We start from the raw sequence: 23830 nt of genomic DNA on the forward strand, positions 1-23830 counted from the left end.
TTGAATTCACTAGCATTGTCTAATATTTTAAATTTATTCTTTGGTTTTTGGCTTTACCATTTATTGACTTTTTCTGCCCATCAGAAATCTATTTCAGTGGTTTTCAATAAATAACATAAGACTCAAGCACAAATTTTGTCACCATGTATTGCTGGGAAGCAGAAGAATGTTATGTTACACAAGAGTAGGAAATGAAACAAGTTAGTTTTAATTTTTCTGCCTTCTTTCTGAGAGGTGGTATTAAATATGACACTATGTATATGAAGAGTACACATCAGATGTATACAACAAGAATTTATCACCAGAAAGAAAAAAATAAGGTGAAATGAAGATGTTAAGTAAGATCACCATGCTAATCTTTTAAAAAAATAATGTAGTATTTATTAGTGCCTGTTAACTAAACTACGTTCTCTAATCCCGAAACGTTTTTCTTTGGTAAGATACAAAGAAACAAGATTCTCTGATGTTAAAATGGAGTGAATGTGTAATGTATCCAAGACTGTACTCATGTTATTAATTATCTTTAATCAGGTTTGTCCTGATGACCACAATGCGCAGAAACCTTCCTTAAGTACCGTCACTTCCAGTTCATTCCAGCAATACTGCTCACTGTTCTGGTTTTCTGCTTATTATAGCTGGTTAATATTGATATTAATAACCTGTTGCTTATTCTTTATTATTGGCTATGCACAAGAAAATAGTCCCCATGAATAGGTTCAGCAGAAATTGAATCTCTAGGTTCTGTATGTTTTGAGGTAACATTCTATTATATTCATCCTACAAAAACAGGCAATGTAATTTAGTAAGGCATAAATTCCATTTCATTAAGCAGGTGGGACTGCCCTGGGAGGAAAATTAAAAGTTAGACCAGATCATCTGGTTCTTCATCAAGATATATGTCCACTGGGTCTTCAGTCTCTGTGACCTTTTACAACTACGGTTTCTTGTCATACTTTGGTTCAGCATCAGAACACTATTTTAAAAAAATATTTATTGACTGTATTTATATTGAAAGTGTGCAAAGACCTTTATAAATGGTATATTATTAAGAGCTGAGCAAAATTTTCACAGCCAAACCAAATTATGATGGTAATCTTTACTGGGAGATTTGCCAGGTTAGTGATTCTGGATCCAGCATCCCTCTGTCCTTCTGACTAGGTCTATATTCTTTTTTCTGTTTTTAATCTTTTAACCTATAAGCTGTCTTCTGTGAGATTCATTCTGCACCCATCTGAAATGTTTGGCAAGCAACTTTTTTTTCCTCCTCCTCCATCAGAAGATGAATAAAATATAATTCTATTAATGCTTCAGATGGCTTGTATCACTTTAGGACATGCAAGGTGTCTCAGAGTGCGTAATACTGATGAGAAACATCTGTTACTGCTAGAGCTTCAACCTCTTCATGCAGCCAGAGCTGTATGAAACCATGCAAACTAACTGCTCAAGAAGTATTAGTTACTCCTTTGGGATAAAGGCATAACTAATATTTGTGTGTGTGTGTTTGCATTCGTTTATTTCTCTCTGATCTTAATGATATTTCAGAGACAATCGAGTTGGATTTCTGAGTTTTATTTGTAACCATGTGGAAGATGGCTGCAGAGATTCTTGCTGTCAAGAGCTTTGGGAGAAGCAGAAAATGTTGTGAAAATTGTGGTGAAACTGAGTGTCTCTCACAGGGTGATACTGGCTGATCCTCTGCCAACAGAACGATCAGGACTTGCATCCTTTGCACCTCCCAGTTGTCCCACCATCCCACTTCTCTGTCCCATTGTTGATAACAGAGGCACTGGCCTCTTCCCTGAAGTTGACTGAGCAGTTTTATTTCATCTCTGTATGTTGACTGTTACCATTTATAATTGTTTGCTTATGTCTTCTAAAGAATAAGAAAAAAATAGGTTTGATATGCCATTCAGGGTGCTCTTGAGATTCAGGGTCCCTTGAATCTAGCGAGCAGGTTGCTCCCACTGAAGCATTTCTTGCAGATGCCTTACGGGGTTCTCTTGGATCCTTCCTAAGAAGTGGTATGTAAGCTGAACACAGGTCAGAGTCAGTGGAGAAAAATGCATACTTTTTCACAGTTGAATTTGTTTCAGTTTTCTGAGTTTCAGTTTCAGCTTAATCCTTAAACAATGGTTTTATTGAAGTAAACTTTCAATTTTAAAGGCTAGAGTACAGACCTGGGGTTTGGATTTCACGCGTGCTTTGCTGAGGTAATCTTACATTGTAGTGCACCTGCCTGGAGGTTGGAAGACAAAAATCTGTTAGAGACCTGCTTTCACCCTCTTGATATGTTACATAGGAGCAGGTACTATTTATACGTTGTGGAAATGAATATTACAGCAATACTCCTAGTACAGAGTAATTTATGGAGGGTTCAGTAACTGCAGGCTGTTATTCTGAACAAGTGATACTGAAGTGTCTTTGAGAATATTACTGCAGTCTAAAATCATCTCTGATTGCTTCAAGGATTGCTTTGTGATTTTTATTTTTTTTTTTTTTTAAGGCCTTCTGCCAGCCTGTTTTGAGTGACTGTAAATGTACTGCAAAGCACCATTCACACTACTGTTGCACCAGAAGGTATGTTTGCCCTACATACCATAATGGATAGAAATCCCCAAGATCCCTGGGCAAGCACTAAATGAGCTGGAAACAACCTAACTGTAGTAACGTGGAGCTCTGGGTGGCTGAGCAGCAGACTAAACTAATTTGCACAGCGGGGTGCTTCTAGCACCCCAGAAATTCTGACAAAACACTGCCAGCTCAGAGCTGACTAGTAACTAGCCAGCTGACTAGTAACTAGTAACATCTACACGTTACACTGCACAGCGTAAATGTGCCACTGAAGACTTGAATTCATGTGCTATTGTAGTCTGAGCTGCTTTTTCTCTGTTAGCAGCTTCTGTATCAGGCGTACCTGATCTTTGACCAGTGTTACCACTGAGGGACCACCTAGTTCCAAATGGAAAGATCACTTAATTCATGTCAGAAGATTTTTGTGTGTGAACAAAATAGTGGATTGAGGCATGACATTCTTCAGGAATCCCCTGTACTCTTGATGCAGGACAAAAGAGATGTCTTTTAATACCCACGCGTGAAAAAAAGGAAAAAAAAAAAAATCTTGATTTTTTTTTTTTTAATAATTTTTTTTCTTGTTTGACATTGACATTTCAGAGATGTACCACATGTTTTTCAAGAATATTTTTGTAAACTACATTGAGTAAATTGCTCTTATAGCATGACATCTCTAACTCAGGTCTTTGTGGGCATGTCTTAATTTCAGCCACAGGTATGATTACAGAGTGGGTGGCTTCGCTCTGCAGTGTAGTATTGCTGATTAGACTTCGTGTTCCTTAAGTTCAGTTTGTGGCACGTGTCAGAGACTGCAGTCGTTGGGGTTCAGGTAGCATGGCTGGAGAGCTTATTTATAGTTGTGCCTTTTTAGCTTTGGATCTTGTGGCAGTTTTCATCCTGGTATATCAACCTAGTTTATATCCTGGTTTCATACTTCTGCTCCAAAACAAAGCCACGCTTCCTAACAAAGACAAGTTTGGATAGAAATTACATTACCTTGTGCCTATCAGGACCCAGTCTGAAAGCAAAGGGAAGTCTGATTTCTTTAATTGTAACACAGTACTGTCTGTTATAGAAGCTTGAAAAGAGCGGCCTTTGTTTCCTAGATCTGATAGTTCTGCCACAGTGATGGGTTTGACTGAGTAACTTATTCCTTCCTATCTTGTATGTGAATTTGAATTTCTGACGGAAAGTGCAGTTTCTCTGCTTATCACATCCAACACCTGCATGATCTTATATTCAGCCTGATTTTCAAGTATTGCCATCTTGAACTTTAAAATCAGGTTCTTCTTTAACCATAGCTTCAAAGACAAACTAAGAATAAATTTTGTCTGTCTTTGTTCTACTTAATAGTTCTGCTATCTGTTTCCTTATGTCCACACGGGATTCATTTAAAAAAAATTTTAAAAGTAGGTGTTGAAAATATGTTTCAACTTACCAGCTACAGTGGCGTTGGGCTGTGGGTTTGCTTTTTCGCATTACAGTAAGCAAGTTCTTAAATGCCTTTGTAAACAGGTGTGTGCTGTTTGAAGTCTGTTGTAAAATTTACAGAAATAGCAAACTTGTTTGAGAATTGGTAGATCAGATCAACAGTCCTGACAAAACGGATGGCAGAGAATTAATCCTGAAAGAAAGCATACACCAAGTCAACCAGTTTTCAAAATCACAATGGTCTTTCCCAGTAGTGTGCGTGAGACCAGCTTGGCTGGCCCAGTATCATAGTTTGCTGCCACCAAAAAAGTTGATGCTCCAGCTTCTCACAGCCACACACTGCCAGTCTTTCCTTTATGCTGGTTCTGGCCATGACTTGACTCCCGTTTGACCGGGATACAGTGCACAAAGCTCGCAGAAAATAACAAGTGAATAGCTTTCCACCACCATACAGAGATGAACTGGCTAAGTGGGATCACTCAGGCTAGCGGGGATGGGAGCATCCAAAACAAAGCCGAAGCATGGGGTTAGGACTGCACTTTTCACTGAGAGCGCGCTGGATTGGCTCCTTTTACCATCCCCGATCGCTGCAAAAGGGCTTGTTCTTTGCTGGCACTCTGACCAAGCAGCTGTGTGTTGCATTTTCCTGGGGTTTATGCTGCTAGGTTATTCTGGTTACCTCTAAGTAGTTACCAGCACACACTGGTAACAATTAACTTGGGGACAGTGGTGTCCACTGCTCTGCCTGTTTACAAAGTTAATAGGTATCTGTGCCCTTAATGTGGTTAATCAAGGATGCTCTGAGGTGACCACAGTTAGTTCATGCTTTCTTACACACAAATCTTTGAGTGTTAGTTTGCATACTGCAGTGAGCAATATTACCGATTAACCCTTAACTAGCCCATGCTACTCAAGATTTTGGAGAAAACAGTAGAAATGCAACTTTGAAAGGGAAAGCTGTAACTATATAAAATCTGGTTTTTCTGCTTCTGTGCCAGCCACTTCTGTTTCAGGAGAAGCAGTAGCCTCTCTATTCCCTGTGCTGCTTTTGTCTCCCATCCAAAAAAACCTTGCCAACAACCTGGTATCTCAGTAAGCACAGCCTGGGTGCCTGCTTTCAGGAGGCTTCTGCCAGCTGCTCAGCATAAAAAAAACTTGCAGACCAGTCTCAGTGTCACTCAAGATGGCATGGGCCTTTCCAGAGAAACACCAGCTGGACCTATTCCCTTTTCCCTACGTGTGCCATTTCACTCAGATGCCCAAAGGAGCTGTGCATATATGGAGCAAAGAAGGTATTTAATTCAGCAGTGCCATGATTATGCAAAGCACCCTCTGACAAGGATGGGAACTGTACAGAAACAAAGATTGCAGGAGAGTGTGCTGACAAAAGGAAAGATCTAAAACCTGTATTAATACTTATTTTAAGAAAACAAGCAAACAAAAAATCCTCAACGTGCCACCTTCCTGATCCAAGCTTTCGACTTGTATGCATAGTTATTTCACAGAAGACTCACTTTAGACATTGGCACCTCGCTTGGTCTGTTCCCCATTGTATAGTGCAGTTGTATAGTATCCAAGTGCTTCAAAAACAATAAAATCGCCTTCTCTGATGATGCTGAAAAAAAAACATTCTTGCTTTTAACAGAGGGGAACATCGTGACTTGGTCAGGAAAAATACTATCTTAAGGAAAATGGAAGCCAGAAGTGCTCAGTGATGGGCCAGTACCTTTACTGTACAGATCTTTCTGCTCACAGTTTTTTTTAATGTGGAAAAGCTGCCATTTTCTTCCCTTGAAACAATCTTCCCATAGATACTCCGAAGCCCTGAGTTGTTTTTCTGTGGAGTGGTCAGCTGTCTCTTCTTCAACTCCTCTCACTGGTACTGTGCTTTATGGTCCGGTCACAGAGAACAAGAATTAGTTAGGGTCTTGGATGAGCATGAAGAGCATTTTAAACAAAAAAAAAAAATTATCCTCAAGATGTTAAGACTGCTCTGGGAACAAATAGGGTACAGGAAGATGGGAAGTGGGACTTTGCATAATTTGATAGTCCAGTTGTGACTGTGCCAAAGTGATGTTTCTGTCACATCACATTGTCCGTTCATTCTTTTGGCAAGTTGCATTTCCTATGGGAGTCAGCTATGATGAGGGGCGTCCAGGGATAGTGTTTCTTCTCAAGCTTTTTCCATGGTATGCAGCTTAGTTTCCAACATGCAAGTTGCAAATGCTGACAAGTCAGATGCACCTGTTCCTTGACCATGACCCACTCCACAGATGCAGATTTACAGAGCCTAAAAAGATAAAGGACTGAAGGGTGTGTACCAGTTGAGCTGGGTAATTTCACTGCCAGAGATATTTTTAGTATAAATTGTGTACTTGCATCTAAATTTAGAGTGATTATGCTAGAAGTTTTGTTATACAGAAATAAACATCTGCTAAAGACTGAGGGCAACTAGGGACCACAAAGCATTGAATGTGCTGATTCACATGTGGTAACATTTTTTCTAATGTGCCCATTGAGATTTCTTGCCTAAACTCTACCTTTACTGCCTGCTTCAGCAAAGAATCTTGCTCTTTATCAATCTTATCAGAGCTTCTTCAGTTATTTCTCTGCTGTTCAGACTGTGAGAGGTGCTCTGTCTTCTTCTTTTCCTCAACAACATCTGCACTTTGATTATAAGCTCCAGATTTTTCCTTGCAAAGCAACGCTATACAGTATTGTGTGTATATACTGCGTGTATCATCTTCACATTTCCCTGGGCTCATCTCTGGAATCTGAGAAGATTTATAAAGATACCACAAATGCATTTATTGTATTTATGCAGAAAGTGTGGTCTGCAGGAGTACAGCATGCACACTTTTGTGCTTGACAAGAAAGGAGCAAAGGGGTTTGCTAGCCAAGGGCAAAGAACTCTCTTCTTCAAGCTTTCAGTCAAAAAACAGTCTAGACATTTTTATCACATTAAACAGTCTGGAGCATTTAATAGGTATGTGACAGGAAGAAAAGCAGACTGAACTAGCTGACCAGTTTTCTTATGGGAAAAGCCTGCTGGGCCCCAGTTTTTATTCTTTGCAATGGTAATTATTATGCTGGAAATGCTTAATGGTGATATATGAAGCAAAGCTGGTTTTAGACATCTAAAAATGTTACCCTCACTTTCTATGGGGTCTGCTGTGCTTTGTGTGTGATGCTGCTCTTGGTTTTGATGGGCACTGTACTTGATGAGTGTGTGTGTCACTTGTTACTACGTTGTAGGAGGTCAGACTGGGTAGTGACAGCATTAGTTAAGCACCACAGAACACTTCAGTGCCTGCAGCCAGGGCAAATGGCAAAACATTTTCTGTCTCTGCTAGGGTCCCTTTATCAATTTTTACGGTGTAACAAGTTGCATCTGTTGATTTCCATTGCATCTGATGCCTTCCAAACACTTTAAACTTCCACCATTTAATCTAGAATCAGTTCTTTTACCTTCCCAGGCATTTTGCTCATGTGTCCCATGGTTTGTCTGCAGCACAAGGGAATGCTGAACTCCTTGTCTCTGGGAGCCCTGCCATCCCCACTCCTGAGCTGTCACAATAAATAACCCCATCTGCTATTGCCTGGAATGTTGGCACTGTTCTTGTCACTTCTTTCTTCTTTACCCCCCCACGCATAGACACCAGTGTTTTGTTTTGTTGGTGTTTCTTAGTGTATATTCCACGCTGTTCCTTCCTTTCCAGCCTTATTGCAGAAACCCAGCTTCATACTTTGAATAATCTCTAAAAATAGCCTTGCTTGTGCTATCGCAAACCATTTTCATTTCACTTATTCCAAATTACCTACTGTTCTTGACTAGAATTGTGGAAATGCTGCCACCTTCCCTCTTCATTTTAGCTGTATTGGCCTGTTTGGGCACTTTGTCATTCTGTCAAAGCCCACATCAGTGTCAGACATCCATCTTTGCTTTCTGCATTTTTTCTGTTTTTAGTTCCCTCTTTCTCTTTTCAATTCTCATGTTCTTCCCCACACATCTGTTTCATTTCTTTCTCCCCTAATGGTTGTCCAGAATCAAGAATGTTTTCATATTCCAGCATGGTGAGCATACTCTCACCTTTTCAGGAAGAGAAAGCGCTGCTTATCTTCCTGCCTCATGAGCGTGTTCTGATATGTACCTGTCTCAGCATGAGGGCAAAGGTATCTGTATTCTCTGCTCACGCTACGTGTGTCCCTTTCCTCCTCAGTAGAAGTGGAGGTCCCAGTCATAGATGACAATAAAGGTGATGAGGAGTCTTGGAGAGGTATCAGCTCCCCCTTTTGTTTCCTGCTGTTCAACATTGAATTGCATCTTAAATGTTAGGAATTTAGAGAAAGTAAGTCCCCTGACTCTGGTGTCTCCAGTTGGTCCAGAAAAATCTGAACAAATTGAACCTCTCAGCATGCTGTAAAGCCTGCTGTTTATTATGAGATGTCAAATAAGTGTTCAAAATGGGCTGTGTACGCCAGCATGCCATACCAGCGCTCCTGACTGGCAGACTGGCTCTCCTTTTTGTCTCCATACTGGACAAATAGGTTACATACCAACACTTTTATTTTTATCCCTTTTGGAATACTGTGTCAAATCATCCATTTGGAGCAATGCAAAAATTGAGATGCCTTTCCTCCAGAAATTTTCATATATATTCTGAATAGTTGAACAAGCCAAAATGCATCCAGCAGGAAGATTTGGAGAGGCTGCTGGCTTGGAACACTCTCCCACCCCTCTCTTTAATAGATGACATGCCTGGTTTTGCCCCATTTTTTAAACAAGCGATACATTAATATTCAGAAAGATATTTTAGGGACATTGGTCTCAAGTAATGTAAACATCTGAATGCCTCAATCATGAGTATATTGGCACTCTGAACTGTTTTATCAGATGAACGGTTTTATCAGATAAACTTATCTCAGATGTCTCACACGGTCTCCTTTTACCCCGAAGAGACAACAACTGTCAATTTGATAATGACTGATGTGATGGGAAACATAGCACGATGTCAACAGAGTTTTTTTAATATTTGATTAGTAAAAACGTATATGCTGATTGCATAGTTTCTCTGAGGCGGGGGGTTAGTGAAAGAGACTGTGATGCCATGTTTTATGCATCGCCATCTTCTGTTCATGGTTAATGAATTTATCAGCTAAAGGATTGGTGACATTTATTTTTATCCTTGGTCCCATTACTTGCACAATCTTCCTTATTCTGTCTCCGTTGCTTTTAGAGCTTCTGGGCAGTGGCACAATAGCCATTTAAAAAGAAATCAGGCAAATTTACAAGAAATGCTTACTCTGCCACCTACCTATGATAATGAAGTAACAATAATAATAATAGTAGTAGTAATTTAAAGTTCAGAACCCGTTGCCTTTCCTCTTGAATCTGTAGGAAATTAAAGCTATAAATAGCTGATAACCTGGTATATCTCAAACATGGCTGTCCGTATTTGGACAGCTGTCCTGCTGGAAGAAGGGCTTCTAGATTTACAAATTATAGGCAGCATTTTATTTTTAGCCTTGCCTAGTTGTGATACTTTGTGTTTAGAACTGTGGCAATCTCCTCTTCAGCAAAATGTCCAGTTGTTTATTAATGAGTTAATACTGGATGTTATTGGTCATTAGGGGTGTATAACATAGCTTTTATCTCTGGGATATCTTGTTGTCACTGTTTTTAAACTCTATTATGTACATAAATAATTAGCATCACTAAGTGTGTAATTGAGACACGTTTTGCTAGTCTCATTCTTTGGGGGGAAGGTGTGCAGATGGGACGGAGGGGGAAGGAAATAGGAAATGGCAAAATGTCCATCCAGGACTCCAGAGCAGTCTGGCTAAACCCCAACTGTCACCCAGATCTCTTGACTTCCAGCTAGCCCAAAGGGGCTGTGTTTTTCCTGAACAATTGGTGATGAGTGGTGTTTCTGCATACAACAGGTAGAACGTTTGGGAGTGAGGAAAATAGGCAAGTTGAGCCTGTACAACAGTGTTTAGGCCAGACAGTTTATGTTTAGTTTTTCCCCATCCGTTGAATGCCATCCCACTTCATAGATCTGCTTTTTACACAGTGATGTTGAAGTGCACACCATAAGCATCACGTGTGTTTCTTTTCCTGATACTGACTGGGAGGAATCAGAGAAAAAGCCTTCATTTGAGACAATTAGTATGTTCTGTTTCTTTGGTCTTTTCTGTGACTTGAACCTGAAATCTTGGCAGAAAAATAAAATTGAATCAACCAACCATTAACACTAAACCTCTGAGGGAGCTGCAGTCTGCTCCAGCCAGGAATCAGCTGGGGCGGGTTGCAGCTGCCCTGCTGCTGCCTTTACTTGAGCTCAAGTTGTGTCACAGGACTGAGGAAGTAAAAAGGCTGCACCTACAAATCTCTGCTACTCAGGATTTGGATTTACTGCAGCCGCTGGGGCTGGGTGGTCAGAAGGGCGATGGGTAATTTCCACTCCAACCAGCTGATAATGCCGTGCCTGTATTCTCATACCTCCTTGGCTGAGACTTGATTCAGGGAATGGGCCAACATGCCAGTGAGCAGGGTAACAGGGGAAGTAATGGATGATGAAAACAAGAAAAAGGATATGTGCAAAGAAGGAAGGAGTGTACTGATCCAAATGCAGATGTGAGGTCTATGTTTCTTGCTTTTAATTCCCTATTATCTTGTTTAAAGAAGGGGATGCAAAACCCACTATCTCTAGGGTGTAAGATGGGTGCTGAGACAAAATGTGTAGCATTACAACTTTTAAGATAGATACAGAAATTTTCTGACGAGTGCCATGGGTTAAATTGCACAATGACAATCTCACCTAGAAAGTATAAAACCCCCTGTATTTTCACGGTGACTGTAGCTTGTAGGCTTTATCCAGGCTACCCAGGAATTTGTAATTAATGTAAACTTTCAACAAATGCCTACTTTTAACACACTCCCAACTGTCAAATAATGAATGCAGCTTTGTGATACTAATGCATTTTAGACCACTGGAACAATTGCCAAAGATCACCGTGGTTTTTTCTGAAATTTGAAGCCAGCAACGTGGCTTGCTCCTGTTTTTTCAGAAATCTAGAAGACCGGTTGGAATTGAACCCTGCAAATTATAACGTCCTAATGTCTGCTTTCCTAATTTTAGATTTTACAGTAACGTCTGTGTTCCTCACAGCTTATTAGTTTTTATAATATCTGTATATTTTGAACAAACTCCTATTTAAGTCACGTCAAAACTTTAATAAAGTGTGGTTTGAACTAAAGCACCTGACCATAGAAGGGATTATTTCAAACACACAGAGATTTAGAAGCTATTACAAAAATGTGATCTTGACCTTTCATTACATTTTATTAATACAAGGTCTGAGTCTGTGTCATTGTTTGGGAACAGACAACTGTGTCCTCAGGACATGGTCATGGAGCAGCTGATATTTGTAATTTGTTTTATTTTTGCTTGAGGTACTAGCTTGTATTATTTCCAAAACTTTTCCTTGCACTTGAAAATGAAAGTCTGCTGATATTAGTCTGGTTTGGAAGTTTGTGTTGCCTTTTCTATGATAATTGTAGTTAATAATTTGGTCTTAGAGTTTTGTTTTATGTCCTAGGATCCCCGAACTCTTGCATTCATAACAGGAATGATGCTCACTTAAGGTTATTTGGTGTTTATCTATACTCGCACCTGAATTCTTCTTAGGATTTTAATTTCAATTAAATTTTGTGTCTTCCTATCACATTAAAGTACAGGAATCACTTCTGCTTGAGATCTTTTAGAGCACTAAGCCGTAGAGGGAGGCTAAAAAGAAGAAACTGGAGTTCTAAATGTCAAAATTGCTCATGATTTTAATTAAAATAATTGACACAAATACTTCATACAGGTGTACCTAAAAAGGGAGAAACACTGCTCACTGGTTTAAAAGATGTGTTATCTGTCAGCTCCAGATTAAACAACAGTAGAAATTAAGTATGGTATTAATTGCCCAAAGAGCATATTAAAGACTCTGTTTTTTTGATAAATCTGACAAGTCCCTTTCCTTTAGGCTCATTGCTATAATTATATAAGGTGTCAGATTTTACAAGACTGTAAAGAGAGAATTTGGACTTAAGTAATTCAGAAAATACTTGAGATGTTTTGCAAGTGCTACATGTTTGTGATTTTTTTTTTTTTTTTTTTTATTATTCCATGAAGTAACCTTTGTTTTAACACTGTCTTCAGTTGAAAGCCACAGAGTGAAGTAATTAAACTTAATAAAAGTCACTGCTGGTTAAATCAAGATACATTGTTTACATACATCACATGCTATAGCAATTCAGAAAAGATCTTGACAACTATTACATAAACCATTGCGTTCGTCAAAGTCCAATTCGCTCTCTATTACTACCTGGGGAGGAGATGGCTTGGGGGTGCTTGATATTATACTAAAAATAAATCTTGAATGCCTCTAACACTTCTGCTTAACTAAAGATAAAACTGTCACATCTTCCACATTTTTAGACAATTTTATATACGGTTAATATTTATTTATTACTGGAATGAGACAAAACAGAGAAAGTTCTAGGGAAAGGTTCTTCATAGGCTCATGTTATGAAGTTCATTTGACAGGTTAAAAGCAAAAAGTTACTGTTAGAGGTATACTGAATAATATGTGTAAATGAACATAAATTGTCATTTATTGTATCTTTTTATGAGTCAGAGTGCTAAATTTGCTGTACAGTTGACAGCATTATGAGCACATCCCCTCCTGAAGTCATCCCTTGGGAAGATCCATGCCTTTCCTTTTGCCTTTACTGTTACAAAATAGAAAATGTGAACACCACGTTTTCTATCACTAGCAGGAAAGAACAACTTACTCAGCAAAGATTATGGTTTTGTATGCATGGTTCATTATTTTTTAATGCTTAAGTTTTTACTAACTTCCAGTTATGATAGCTCTGCATTTTGGCTTATTTAAATCATACTTTTCCTAGGTATGTGTATAGATAAGCTCCTGTTATTGCTGTAAGAGTTGCCTCGTGGACTGTGCGTAAAAACTTACCTTTTTATTTTAACAATTTGCTGTTGAAATTGCTAAGTTGCTTTTGTTTTTCCAGGCACTTCAAGTGGCACCTATCTAAAGTCTCATTTCGTCAGCAAGTGAAACTGATAGCATTAGTTTACAACGTTGGCTCACAGAGACCAATCTCAATCCTTTCAGAAGCGATGTGATGAGTCCAGATTATTTCAGTGATCGATTTGGATCAGTTCAGAAGTGAAAATCTGCTCCAGTGACTCTGTGTTGCTGCTGAGCGTAGAAATAATTTGCCTTCTCAGGACTACAAGTATTTGTTCTGAGGATGAGATGGGTTAATCATCTTTCTGTTTTTCAGTGGATCGATGTTCATGCCATCAAATTTAGGCTCCTTAAAGTGAAAGAAAGGCCCTTAATTTAGGTTCAGATGATTCAGCTCTATTGATGAAAGAGGCAACCATGATCAGTGGGATTAGCGTTTGAGCAGGTGACAAAATTAGATGGTTTTGTTGTTACTGTTGTTGGTTTGTTTTCAGTTTGTGGGGGAATTTGGTTGTTACTCCATTACATATAAGCATTTATCAGGTTGGATTTTTCTGCTGATTCTGTGTTAGTATTAGCCTGATTAAGTTGTCTTTTAACATTATGACCATAATGAATGCTTTTTATTCTTTACAACCTAAAAAATTACATAATTCATAAGAAATAAATGGTCTATTTCTTGCATTGAATTTATTGAATATGTAGTATCTGTTGTTTCACACTTATTTTTGAGAACTAATAAACTTTGAGTTTACAGTGGCTTCTGTGGAAGTCCGTTCTCTTAGAGAATTTGGAAATTTCCTTTTTTCTGAAATATTCCTGATGCTACTGTAAACACTTGTTTCGGATTTTTGTATGAGGTTTGTGTGTATGTGCAGGGTTAAGTTGTTGGTCTGCGCAGAGTAAGCCAAGCTGATACGCACTCCTAATTTTTTGCCTCGGTCTCTGATAGGCAGGCTCCCATTAAATCAATTAATTTAGAAGCTTGTGAGGAATTAGACCTGAGTGAATCATGTGACTGAGGAGCTTTCCTTAATGGCTTGATTTGAATATATTTCTAATTGCCAGAAGATAGTCTTATACTGTTGCAAACATACCAGAATAAGTTTATTTACATAACCATTATGACTCTTTACATACCATTCATGTCTCAGAAAGGGGAATGACCCCCCTCCAAAGGATGGGTGGTAAGCACTTATGGCAGATAATGAGAGTTTTAGAATGAATGGGAAGGCTGGGAAAAACTGAAGATATTAACAAATCAGGAAGGTTTTAGGACAAAAAGAAAAACATCTAAGGAAGCAGGGAGGTCATGATTGGGTCCTATGGTCAACCCTGGGAATTCTACTTGTTAGAAATAATGGCTGTCGTCAGAGGTGATGACTGAACCACAGTTCAGACCTTAAGTTAAGGCAGGACTGTCTCATTTTTAGCACTATGGCATTAGCAATTGTTGTTTTCTGATGTTAGCAACATACACTCCTTTCTTAGCTTAAAACAGAGCTCTGCATTGTGCAGCGTCAGGGGACTTGTGTGAAATGCTGAAGAGGTTAGTTAAGAACAGGCCACTTCTTGTTTTGGTCTAAACTCTTAGCTGCCCCTGCATGCCAATGCATTCCAGCAATTAAAACGAAATGGAAAATGAAACAAAATGGAAATGAGGCCATTACCAGACAATACACGTTCAGGCGCCTGAGCTCTGTTGTATATCTTTGGTTGCTTCTGGACCTTGTTTTTGGGAGAGCTGTTTTAAGTTGCTTGCATTAGCTGTGGCAATAATGCATTTAAAAGTAACTTGCTGAAAAAGCTTCCTTAAAAAAAAAAAACAAAACCAACAAACCAAAAACCACAGAATTTGACTGTGGAAGTCTGGGGAGCTGTGAAATCTTGGAATTGCTTTACAGTGTAGTGTGGATACTGCAGAAATTCAGTAGTGTGGCTCTCACCATTTCTTTTTACATAGGACTCACGCTGTAGTGGCTTTCATTTTCTAAATTTTCTTAAAACCTATTCTGAATTTTGAGTTCTCATGTGGAAACCGAAGTTTTGTGTTTAAAACCCACCGTCTCTGCATTTTGCATGTGGTAATGCAGGTACATTTACAGCCAAATAAATTTGACGCTGAGGAGTAAATGTATGAAGATGTGAATTTTCTTCCTGTAAATCTCTTGAGAACAATTTTAGTATTTGAATATGAAAGTACTTCAGAGCCTTGTTAAAAAATGAAGGGGGCATTTCTGTAAGAATTTCAGTGTTGTGCTGCCTATTTAGCCTTGGACAGCTAGTTTCTCACTCTGGTCTATAACGCTGCAGGTAGACTTTCTGGAATGGGATGAACTCCATAAAAAAACCCAAAAAGTTATAGAGGTCTGCTGATGTAAATCTGGTTGTCTTTGTTCTGAAGAACCTTGTTTACCAAAGGGAAGTGGTGGTGATATGTGTACTTCAAGGGGGAAAAGAGTGGGAAATACATTAGTTTTTGGGTTTTTTTTAAAAATTGCTTTTTTGTAAGAAAAATATGTATGCCTGGGCAAGATTGCTAAACTCAGCATAGTGTTCTGTGGGTGTTTATACTTCACCCTTGAAACCCACACAGACAGTAACTGGTGCAGGTTTAGGTGGTGTGATTCAAAGAGGTAAGTGGTGAAATGGCAAACACCGAGTTTGGAGCCTCCTCGCTTTTCACACAGCAAATAGTGATTCATTCCAGAGACAAAAATAATAATTACTAAAAAAAAATTCACAAGTATTGTTCTAATATTCAGGGCTAAGCAAACTGCGGAAATTGTGAGTTACTGTGTTTTAGGCTGGGGGGGGATCAGCTCTAAGGAATACTGCTGTCCTTTCCAACAGTGTCTCAACATTGACAGGATGTTTATGGGATCCAAGGAGTATCCTATCCATCACGCTAGCCAGCCCTGTGGGTTAGTTTAGAATATCACCTCTTTCCCCAAACATTTGTCTGCTTTGTATTAACAGAATCCCTTCCTCCTCCTGTTCAGCCACACTTTGTCCTTCTTTTGGTCAAAGAATGAAAAAAACCCAGGATTTATAGTCCCTCCACCCCCTACACCCCAGATTTAATTTAGTACAGCCAAGCTTACAAAAAAGAGGAATAATGCTGTTCTGGATATGGTTAATTTTGTGTCTTTGCTCTTTGGGTACTCCAGGTGAATCAAAAGGTGCTTTTTTGATGTGATTCAGATAATTTCTTCAGGCATAAATCGGTGTTGAATGAAAGGGAGATAACTGAAAAGGCATTTAACTACTGCACTTGAGAGACTTCACCTACTTCTCCCTTGTGGTCATTGATTAAGTCTCGAGGTGTATTTTATATGAGTGTTCTTTCTGCTTTTGTGAACGGAATGTTTTCAGAGGCAGTTTTGTACTTTAAGAACCCTAAATCAGTGAGAAGATTTTGATTTTAATTTTAAAGGCTGTTTAAAATATTTAAAATTAAAATTTTACCATCTTTAAATTTAGTCCCTAAATCTTCTATCTCTCCCAGTGGAATCTTCACACATTTCATTGTTATTAAATTTCTTTAAAGACAGTAATTCTTGCTTCTCATCATAGTGAGGGTATATGCATGCACATATTTGCAACCATATGAATGTTAGCATGTCATGTTTGTTCGGGTTTGGTGGTGGGTGGGGTTGTTTTTATTTTTCACTTTCTTTGCACTGCTTAAAAATTGATGAAGATTAACAGAGGTCCAAAGAGTGACAGGGGAGTATGTTGTATTTTATTGTGGTGATCTTAAAAACTTAACAGGGTTATGGAAGAATGGGTTTTTGAGAGGAGTGTAAGAAATGTGAGGGACTGAAAAGAGCTTTTTCTAAAGGCAGAGAGAATTTTCTTCACCTTCTGCACAGCTGCCAAAGCATATGGCTTAAAAATCTTGTTTGTTACAATTCATCTGACTCCTTGCTACATGTACTCAAGCCATCTTTCCCTCACACTTCATCTGTCTCAGTTCATCTGTAAACTGTATTGACCTGCGAGAGAGCAGAGCTAGAGAAGAGATTGGAAAGATGGTAAATAACAATGAGCTTGAGTCCCCGAGACAACTTGATTGCTTGATAAATTATGAGCAATCAAGCGTGTTTTCTTGCAGCTAAATGCAAGGTTATGCAAATAAGAAGAAAGACTGTAATTCTCGTTTGTATGGCAGAGGGCTGGGCTGGGCTACTGTGTCCTGGTTCAGACCCCTCACTTCAGAAAGGCAGCTGGAAAAGTGGAGAGGGCTCCTACTGACTCCCAGATTTGAAAAATGTGCATTGCAGCAGAACCTGAAGAGCTCGATCTATTTAATTTATCAGCAATGAAGTAACGAGACAACTTCATCATACTGTGTGAGTACCCAGACAAGGAGAAGATATCTGTAAGGGACGGATTTTTACGGAGCTGTATTTCTGTGATTAGATGATGAACTCAAAGTTCACATTGGTAACAAAGTGCATGTTTGTAGTGCTAAGGTAATTAGTCTTTCTGAAAGATAAGTGTCTGTTCAAGCACTCTTTTACATCCAGGATTCAGAGTGCCAAATGCTGGATGGAATGTTATGACCTGTCTTACACAGGAGTTCAGAGCAGTTGCAGAGCTTATAGGTTTTAAAATCTGGGTCTGTCTGGGATTCAGTGTCAGTAAAAAAGGGTAAAGGCCATTTATATAGGCTAGGGCCTGTGGAAGAGTACTCTTCACAGTCTTAGAAGTGTCATCACGTTTCTTATGTTTAGCACAGAATGCATCTGCTTTTCCCACAAGGACTTCACATGCTGGCAGCATGTATTGCTGCATGAATTTGAAGTAACTTTTCTTCTTGGGAACATTCTGACAGTAACAGTCATTTAAACAGATAAGGGAATGGTCAATATGCCATAAAAATGGAGTGTTTATCACTTCAGGTGTGTATGTTTTAAGTTTCCTTTAGATCTGAGAGCTATTTTTCCAAGCCCTTTAAGGATTTGTTGTATAGTGGGGGGGGTTGTTGGTTCTGGTTTCAACTTTGCCATTAATAAAACCTGTGAAGTCAGAAAACAGCTTTCTGAAACTTTCTCTAAATGTAGCTTTGCTCTAAGAACAAGCACTAAGTTTTCAAGGTGTTGTGATTATACTGAGCTACTGTTTGAAGTCTGAGAGCTGTATAGAACAAGATGCCATCCTGCTACTGCAATGGGATGGCTGTCTTATTATGTAGCTTCCTCTGTGGAATGAGCAAAAAGCAGCTCTGTGCTGATCAAAACTGGAAGAGACCCTAAAATTATAAGTGTATTTTTGAAAAACAATAAAAATTCAATAATTTGACACATTCCCTAAAAGGATCTCAAAATATCTCGTGGTCCTCATGAGGAAGGTATTATTACTCTTTTACAGAAAAAAGCACAGGTCTGGCAAAAAGAAAAGTGGGCTTTCGCTAAGATACTGAATGTAGCTGATCACTTCTTGGCCCTAGTTCCTTGTCCTCTATTTTGTTCAAAGCATCTCTTAATCGGGAAAAAAAAAAGTACAGATAAGTAGTCTTAAATATTGTTTAGCCTCTTTTTTTTTTTTTTTTTTTAATTGGAGAGAACAGATATGTTATTTTGAGTTTTCATCCCATTTTCACCAAAAGTGGAGACTTAACGGTGATATATAAAAAGGACAAATTGTATTTTTTTCATAGTTATGGAGAAGGAATTTGTTTATCTTATTCCTAAGGCTTTGGAAACATGATACGTATTTTTAATATTTCTGTATCAATGACCAAAAAAAGGCAGGAGATAGAGATGAGAAGCATCATAATGTATTTTGCATTTTTTCAGTAGTAAGAATATTTTTTTCAGTAGCAAACTATCGAAAGTAATTGTTCTTAAAGCTGATGTTGGACAGAGTCTTTTAACAGTATCCTCTGAGTTCTTTTTTTCTTGTTCTTTTTCTTGTAATAACATTTTTGATACGAATGAAAACAAGAGCGAAGGAGGATGCTGCAACATTCTTAATTTTTTCTTAAACAGTTACATCTATTCTGGGTTTAAAGTTTAGTCAAAATACAGTTTTCTGTCTAAGAACATTGTGGAAGTATTGTTAGCTAACTGGTCATATTTTAGTCTGCTCTGCAGTTTTGGCATACAGGAACACTACAAAGATGGTTTGCATAGCATAGATTACACACTGTCCTGCTCTCCCTTGCATTTTATGTATGCTTTTGATTTGTCTCACCTAGACGAACTTTGCTTGGGCTGGGTACCTGCACTGTAACGGAGTAAGAGCTGTACTGGTTACACTTAGCCCTGTACCGTGCTGCTAGAGACAGTCAGTAGTAGATGCACGTTGTCAGTTGTCAGAGGGGGGTGAGGACAAGCAGACAAGAACAGGGCAAAGCGGTGTTCACCTGCGAGACAGGCAGTAGTGTCTGAGCTCAGACTGTCGTGACCGTGTGCTGTGTTCATCCTCAAGATACCGATTCACAGAATGACTTGCTGACATCTGTGAGCCAGTCTTATCTTGCTACTGCCAGGTGTGTTCCCTCTCGGGCAAGACTTTCTGGTCCAGTGTATAAAGGAATAACCAAGATACTGCGTGTCCTAGATGACATTAGTAAGCAGGAACAATGCAGATGCTAAAATGGACTTCAGCTAAAATGAACTTCACTATTTCAGAGTGGGTAGTTAGGTGATTTTCTGGTTTAAAGCAGTGTAACCTAGAAGGCATCAAGGTGTTGGAAAGGATACTGAATAATTTGGTAGTCTTTACTGTAAGGTCCATATGTTATGACTTCTGTATTATATTCTAAATTAACAGTTTTGTTCATGTTCCTACACTTGCAGAAATGCACAATACTACTAGCTATTTTTATTTAATGCCCTATATCCCTAAACTCCCTATGAATTTTGACCTATATATTATCCATATCTTGAGTTGTGTATAAAGTACTACTGAAAATACCCAGGACTTGATTTAATATAAATGGATTTTGAAATACAAAACACAAAGGAAAAATGTGCTTTGCCAATGTAGTACACAATTTAGAATGTTAAAAAAAAAAAAAATCTGTTTATGTAGGATCTGACGTTTTCCTGTACAAAAGGAAGCACTCACGTGTATCACAGGTTGTGGTATTCTGTGTCACCTAGGGCTGCGTTAATCCCAGCCTCATTATACTCCAGAAGTGATGTAGCAGATCTTTAAGCTAAAACAATGTTACAGTGCAAGTGTTTTTTTTCAAATAATTAAGTTCAGACACACATTTTACAAGTATCGTTCATTTTAAAGTTATGAAACAAAAACTCTTTTATGAGGAAAACTCTTGATTTGGAAATGCACTGTGACTTTTTAAGACTTCTGTGTGAAAGGAAAAGCTAAAAGTCACTTTTTTTTTTCCCGCTTTAGACTTTGAAATGCTTCTTTTAAAAGACAGTAATTGAACTCTGCTTTTTCATTCCATTTCAGGTTTTTCTTCTATAATCATGGCAAAACCTTATGAATTTAACTGGCAGAAGCCAGTTCCCTCTTTTATGCAAGATGGAGCTGTGTTTGATAGATATGAAGAGGTAAGAGGCCAGTTGCATTTCATTTGCTATTCTCTTCTAAATATGTACATGTTACAGAGTATTTCATGTTTTGCTTTTTTGTACACAAATAAACTTTCACATAACTCTAGAAATGTGTGGGTGGAGGAAATATCAACACACTTTATTGCTGTACAGATTTTTGCTTTTAAAAGAAATAACTTTAAAATATATTTAATCCCTCTGATTTGAAATAAGCCCTGAGGAAGTGAAGGGGAGATTTGGATCAAACCATCTGTAATGTGCATAAAGCTCTCATCTTTGCAGATTATTCATAAAGCACATGACTGAACAAAGGGAATCCTTTCATTTTTCGTACATCTATCAAATGGAGGGGAGGATATGTCTTTTTTTAATATAGAAATTGAGGACCTGCATCCCACAAGGGAAAGTAAGAGAACACAAAGCATTTATATGCTGATTCAAATGCATCATTTGAGATCTGGAGTGGTTTTATCTACTTTAGAAGATCAACCTGTACTCTGAACATATCAGAAATATGATTACTATGATCCTGCTTTCAGTTGTGCTTTAATCCAAATTTATTAAAGAAATGCAAAACAGGACATTTTACACAGAGAGACGAAATAAAGTGAACTGAGACGTTTACCTTATACTCAGCATTGATATGCCTGTGAGAATAATTTTATCAGCAACTATTTTTAATCTTGTTTGGACAGGAAATCTCTAAAAGTTGAAGGTATCTCAGTAAGTGCCTTCAGGGATATTAGTATTTTCCTCTTATCTTTTGAAATGTAACTAAAAGGTATTTTTTATCATGAGGCCTGCCAAGATAGGGATAGTTGTTTTACCGTGTATTTCCAGTTTCAGGGACAGATAAACTGAGAAGATACTAGTGAACATTGGATTCCTTAGAAAGGAGGTTCATAAAAGCTTTATTTTTCTTTGGCAAATATTGCTCCAGAAACTCAGCCTGTGAGGATCCAAGTGAGGGTGTATGGCCCGTGGTTGTTCTCTTGCACCTTAGATGAGAAACAAAGAATGGGCAGATACAGAAAAGAGATTAAGTGCTCAAATTTTGATGTGAGATCAGGAATACTCGGTGAGGCACCTGGGTCCTTGATGTAGTGATAGGGAGTAACGCCTTTGCGCTGTAGGTCAATATATCCTGCAGGGACCTGTGCAAGACTAGTTAATGCTGGGCAGACGTGGGGTGAGATGGTAGCACCAGAAGTCTTGCTCCTTGCAGCTGAATTTACTGCCTTCCAAAACCTTGTAGAAAGGGGGTCCTGCTTGCCACCTGTGGAGCAAAATGTTGTTTGTCCATCCATGTGATATTCTCTACTTCATTGCTTGCTGCAAGTTTTGCTACAGTTTACTCAAGGTTTACCATGGTACAGTTGGAAGCCTGGTTTGTTTTCTTGAAGGAGACTCTTCTGGAAACATGAAAAGGCTTTTTAGGTAACTAACTGTATATTTTTATATGCAAATTTAAACAGGAATCATCAAGGGCTGTAAAAAACCCAGTGCCTCAGAAGTTAAGAACTGTAGCCTGCAAACAGTGAGCACTTGATAGTGTGGCTGATATTATCAGATTTATGATATACATAAGCTATTATTTATTTGTGTTGTGGTAGTAACTAGATAGCTTACCCAAGAGAGAGACCCTTGTTTTAGAAATGCCATGCAAACATAGCAAGATCCAATCCCTATACTATAGGCTTTGCAATTTTCAAGAAAAATGTTTCAGATCTGGGCTTCTAATTTTCATGGAAATTCTGTGCTTAATTTCCCACCCTAACAGAAAAGGTCATGCTGGGGAAAAGAGAAGTGATAAGTGAACTAAGGTGATACAGCAGTCCAGTGCAGAACCAGGGCTCAGGAATCCTAGTACAGGGTCTGAGTTGACTGAACAGCTCTAGTTCAGCGTGAGAGGTCTTCTGTGTGCCCAAGTTTCATTGAGTGTCTAGAAGAATCTGAGTCATTGTCATGTGGAGCAGTGTCTTGGTGCATCTTTTGCTGATAGATGAGTCCCTTAACCAGAAGGATTACAAAATTATGGAAATATATTTTTGAGCCAAGCATTATCATGTTGGACTGCTGAAAAGTCTGAATCTAGAACAGGGTTCTCTCAGCAGAATATGGGAAATAAAAATCAGACATAATTAGGAATCTTTCTGGTCATGTTGCATCTACGTGGTCTGATGCTAGGTGCTTTTTTTGCCATACAAGACAACAAATTGCAGAAAAAATAATTTGATGAATGGAGTCGAGGCTGGGGTGGATCATCAACATGAGTACAGTTTACATAGACACCTTTGTGCAAACAACATTTTTGGTACATCGAGCTTTTTGATAGATGGGGACACAGTAAACGACAAAAATGCCTGCCTTTTATTGTGTGAGTAGTCTTTCTGGGAAACACAAGAGACACACTCATTTTGATTGGTAGCTAGCTGCATTTTTATATGAAGCAAGACTCCAAGGGCTGTAAAACTAGTAAATCTGAGGTGTCCGCCAACAAGTAGATTTCATGAGGGACAAGTGCTAGGGTGAAGGGAGGAAAATAGAAGTTATGGTGGAGAAAGATGGGCAGAGCAGTGCATGCTGGAAACTCATGCGTAGTGGTGTTGGCTCAGACTGAGCTGCAGTAACTTTATACTTTCTATCTCAGCTCCCCTGCCTGTAAAACTAACATAGTTGTTTGCTACTTGGATGGAAAACTGCAGTGTGTCAGTCTTTAAACCTGTAAATCTCATTTGAGAACCTAAAATGTTGTCCAGAAGTGGTAGACACCATTCAATAATGTGTCCAGGGAAAAGGAGCAGTTATCCCAAACACAGTGTATCCCCTTTGGCTGTGCCCAGCTAGGAGGGCTCAAGGTCATTACCCAGCCATGGATCCAGAAATTTGTTTGCCTTCGCGCCCTGTGTCAAGTCAGGGTAAGACCTGACCGGAATGTGACCATTCCTTAGCTCACTCGATGCCCTTGTTCCGTGGCAGAGGCCGAAAAGGCACTTGTGGCTGCCCGCCGATGTCCTGCGTCGTGGGTCAGGCTGGGGGGCTGCCCAGAGCAACCCACTGAGAACAAGCTGTCCTGGGTAGACTTGCTGACTCAAAAGCATGCTCCATGGATTGAGGGCATTGGAGTTTTTACCCGGTTTTGTTACCTAAATTTGAATTGTCCTTTGTGGAAGACTCTGAAAACAGAGTTTTGTGCTTGCTGCCCTTGCTGTATGCACAGGAGAGGACGTGCCGTTTCAGAAAGGCAC

At 38.9% G+C, this 23830-nt stretch overlaps 1 protein-coding gene across 20 annotated transcripts in view; it reads left to right on the forward strand.

The window, feature by feature from the left end:
* Positions 1-23830, forward strand: part of PLCB4 (phospholipase C beta 4) — a 216958-nt gene that overhangs the window by 100275 nt on the left and 92853 nt on the right. For 18 of the 20 annotated variants that reach the window (XR_012622345.1, XR_012622346.1, XM_074817201.1 and 15 more), the window contains one exon: positions 20479-20579. Coding sequence is in view for 18 of the 20 variants with exons in the window: in XM_074817201.1 (XP_074673302.1) it covers positions 20496-20579 (84 nt within the window). In the remaining 2 variants the exon portion in view is untranslated. Of the gene's footprint in view, positions 1-2503; positions 2578-17341; positions 17403-20478; positions 20580-23830 lie in introns of those variants that run through there. The other 2 variants (XM_074817208.1, XM_074817207.1) reach the window with 2 other exon arrangements.

Source organism: Strix aluco, chromosome 3 (genome assembly GCF_031877795.1).
Source record: "Strix aluco isolate bStrAlu1 chromosome 3, bStrAlu1.hap1, whole genome shotgun sequence".
In the NCBI taxonomy this organism is placed as follows: domain Eukaryota; kingdom Metazoa; phylum Chordata; class Aves; order Strigiformes; family Strigidae; genus Strix; species Strix aluco.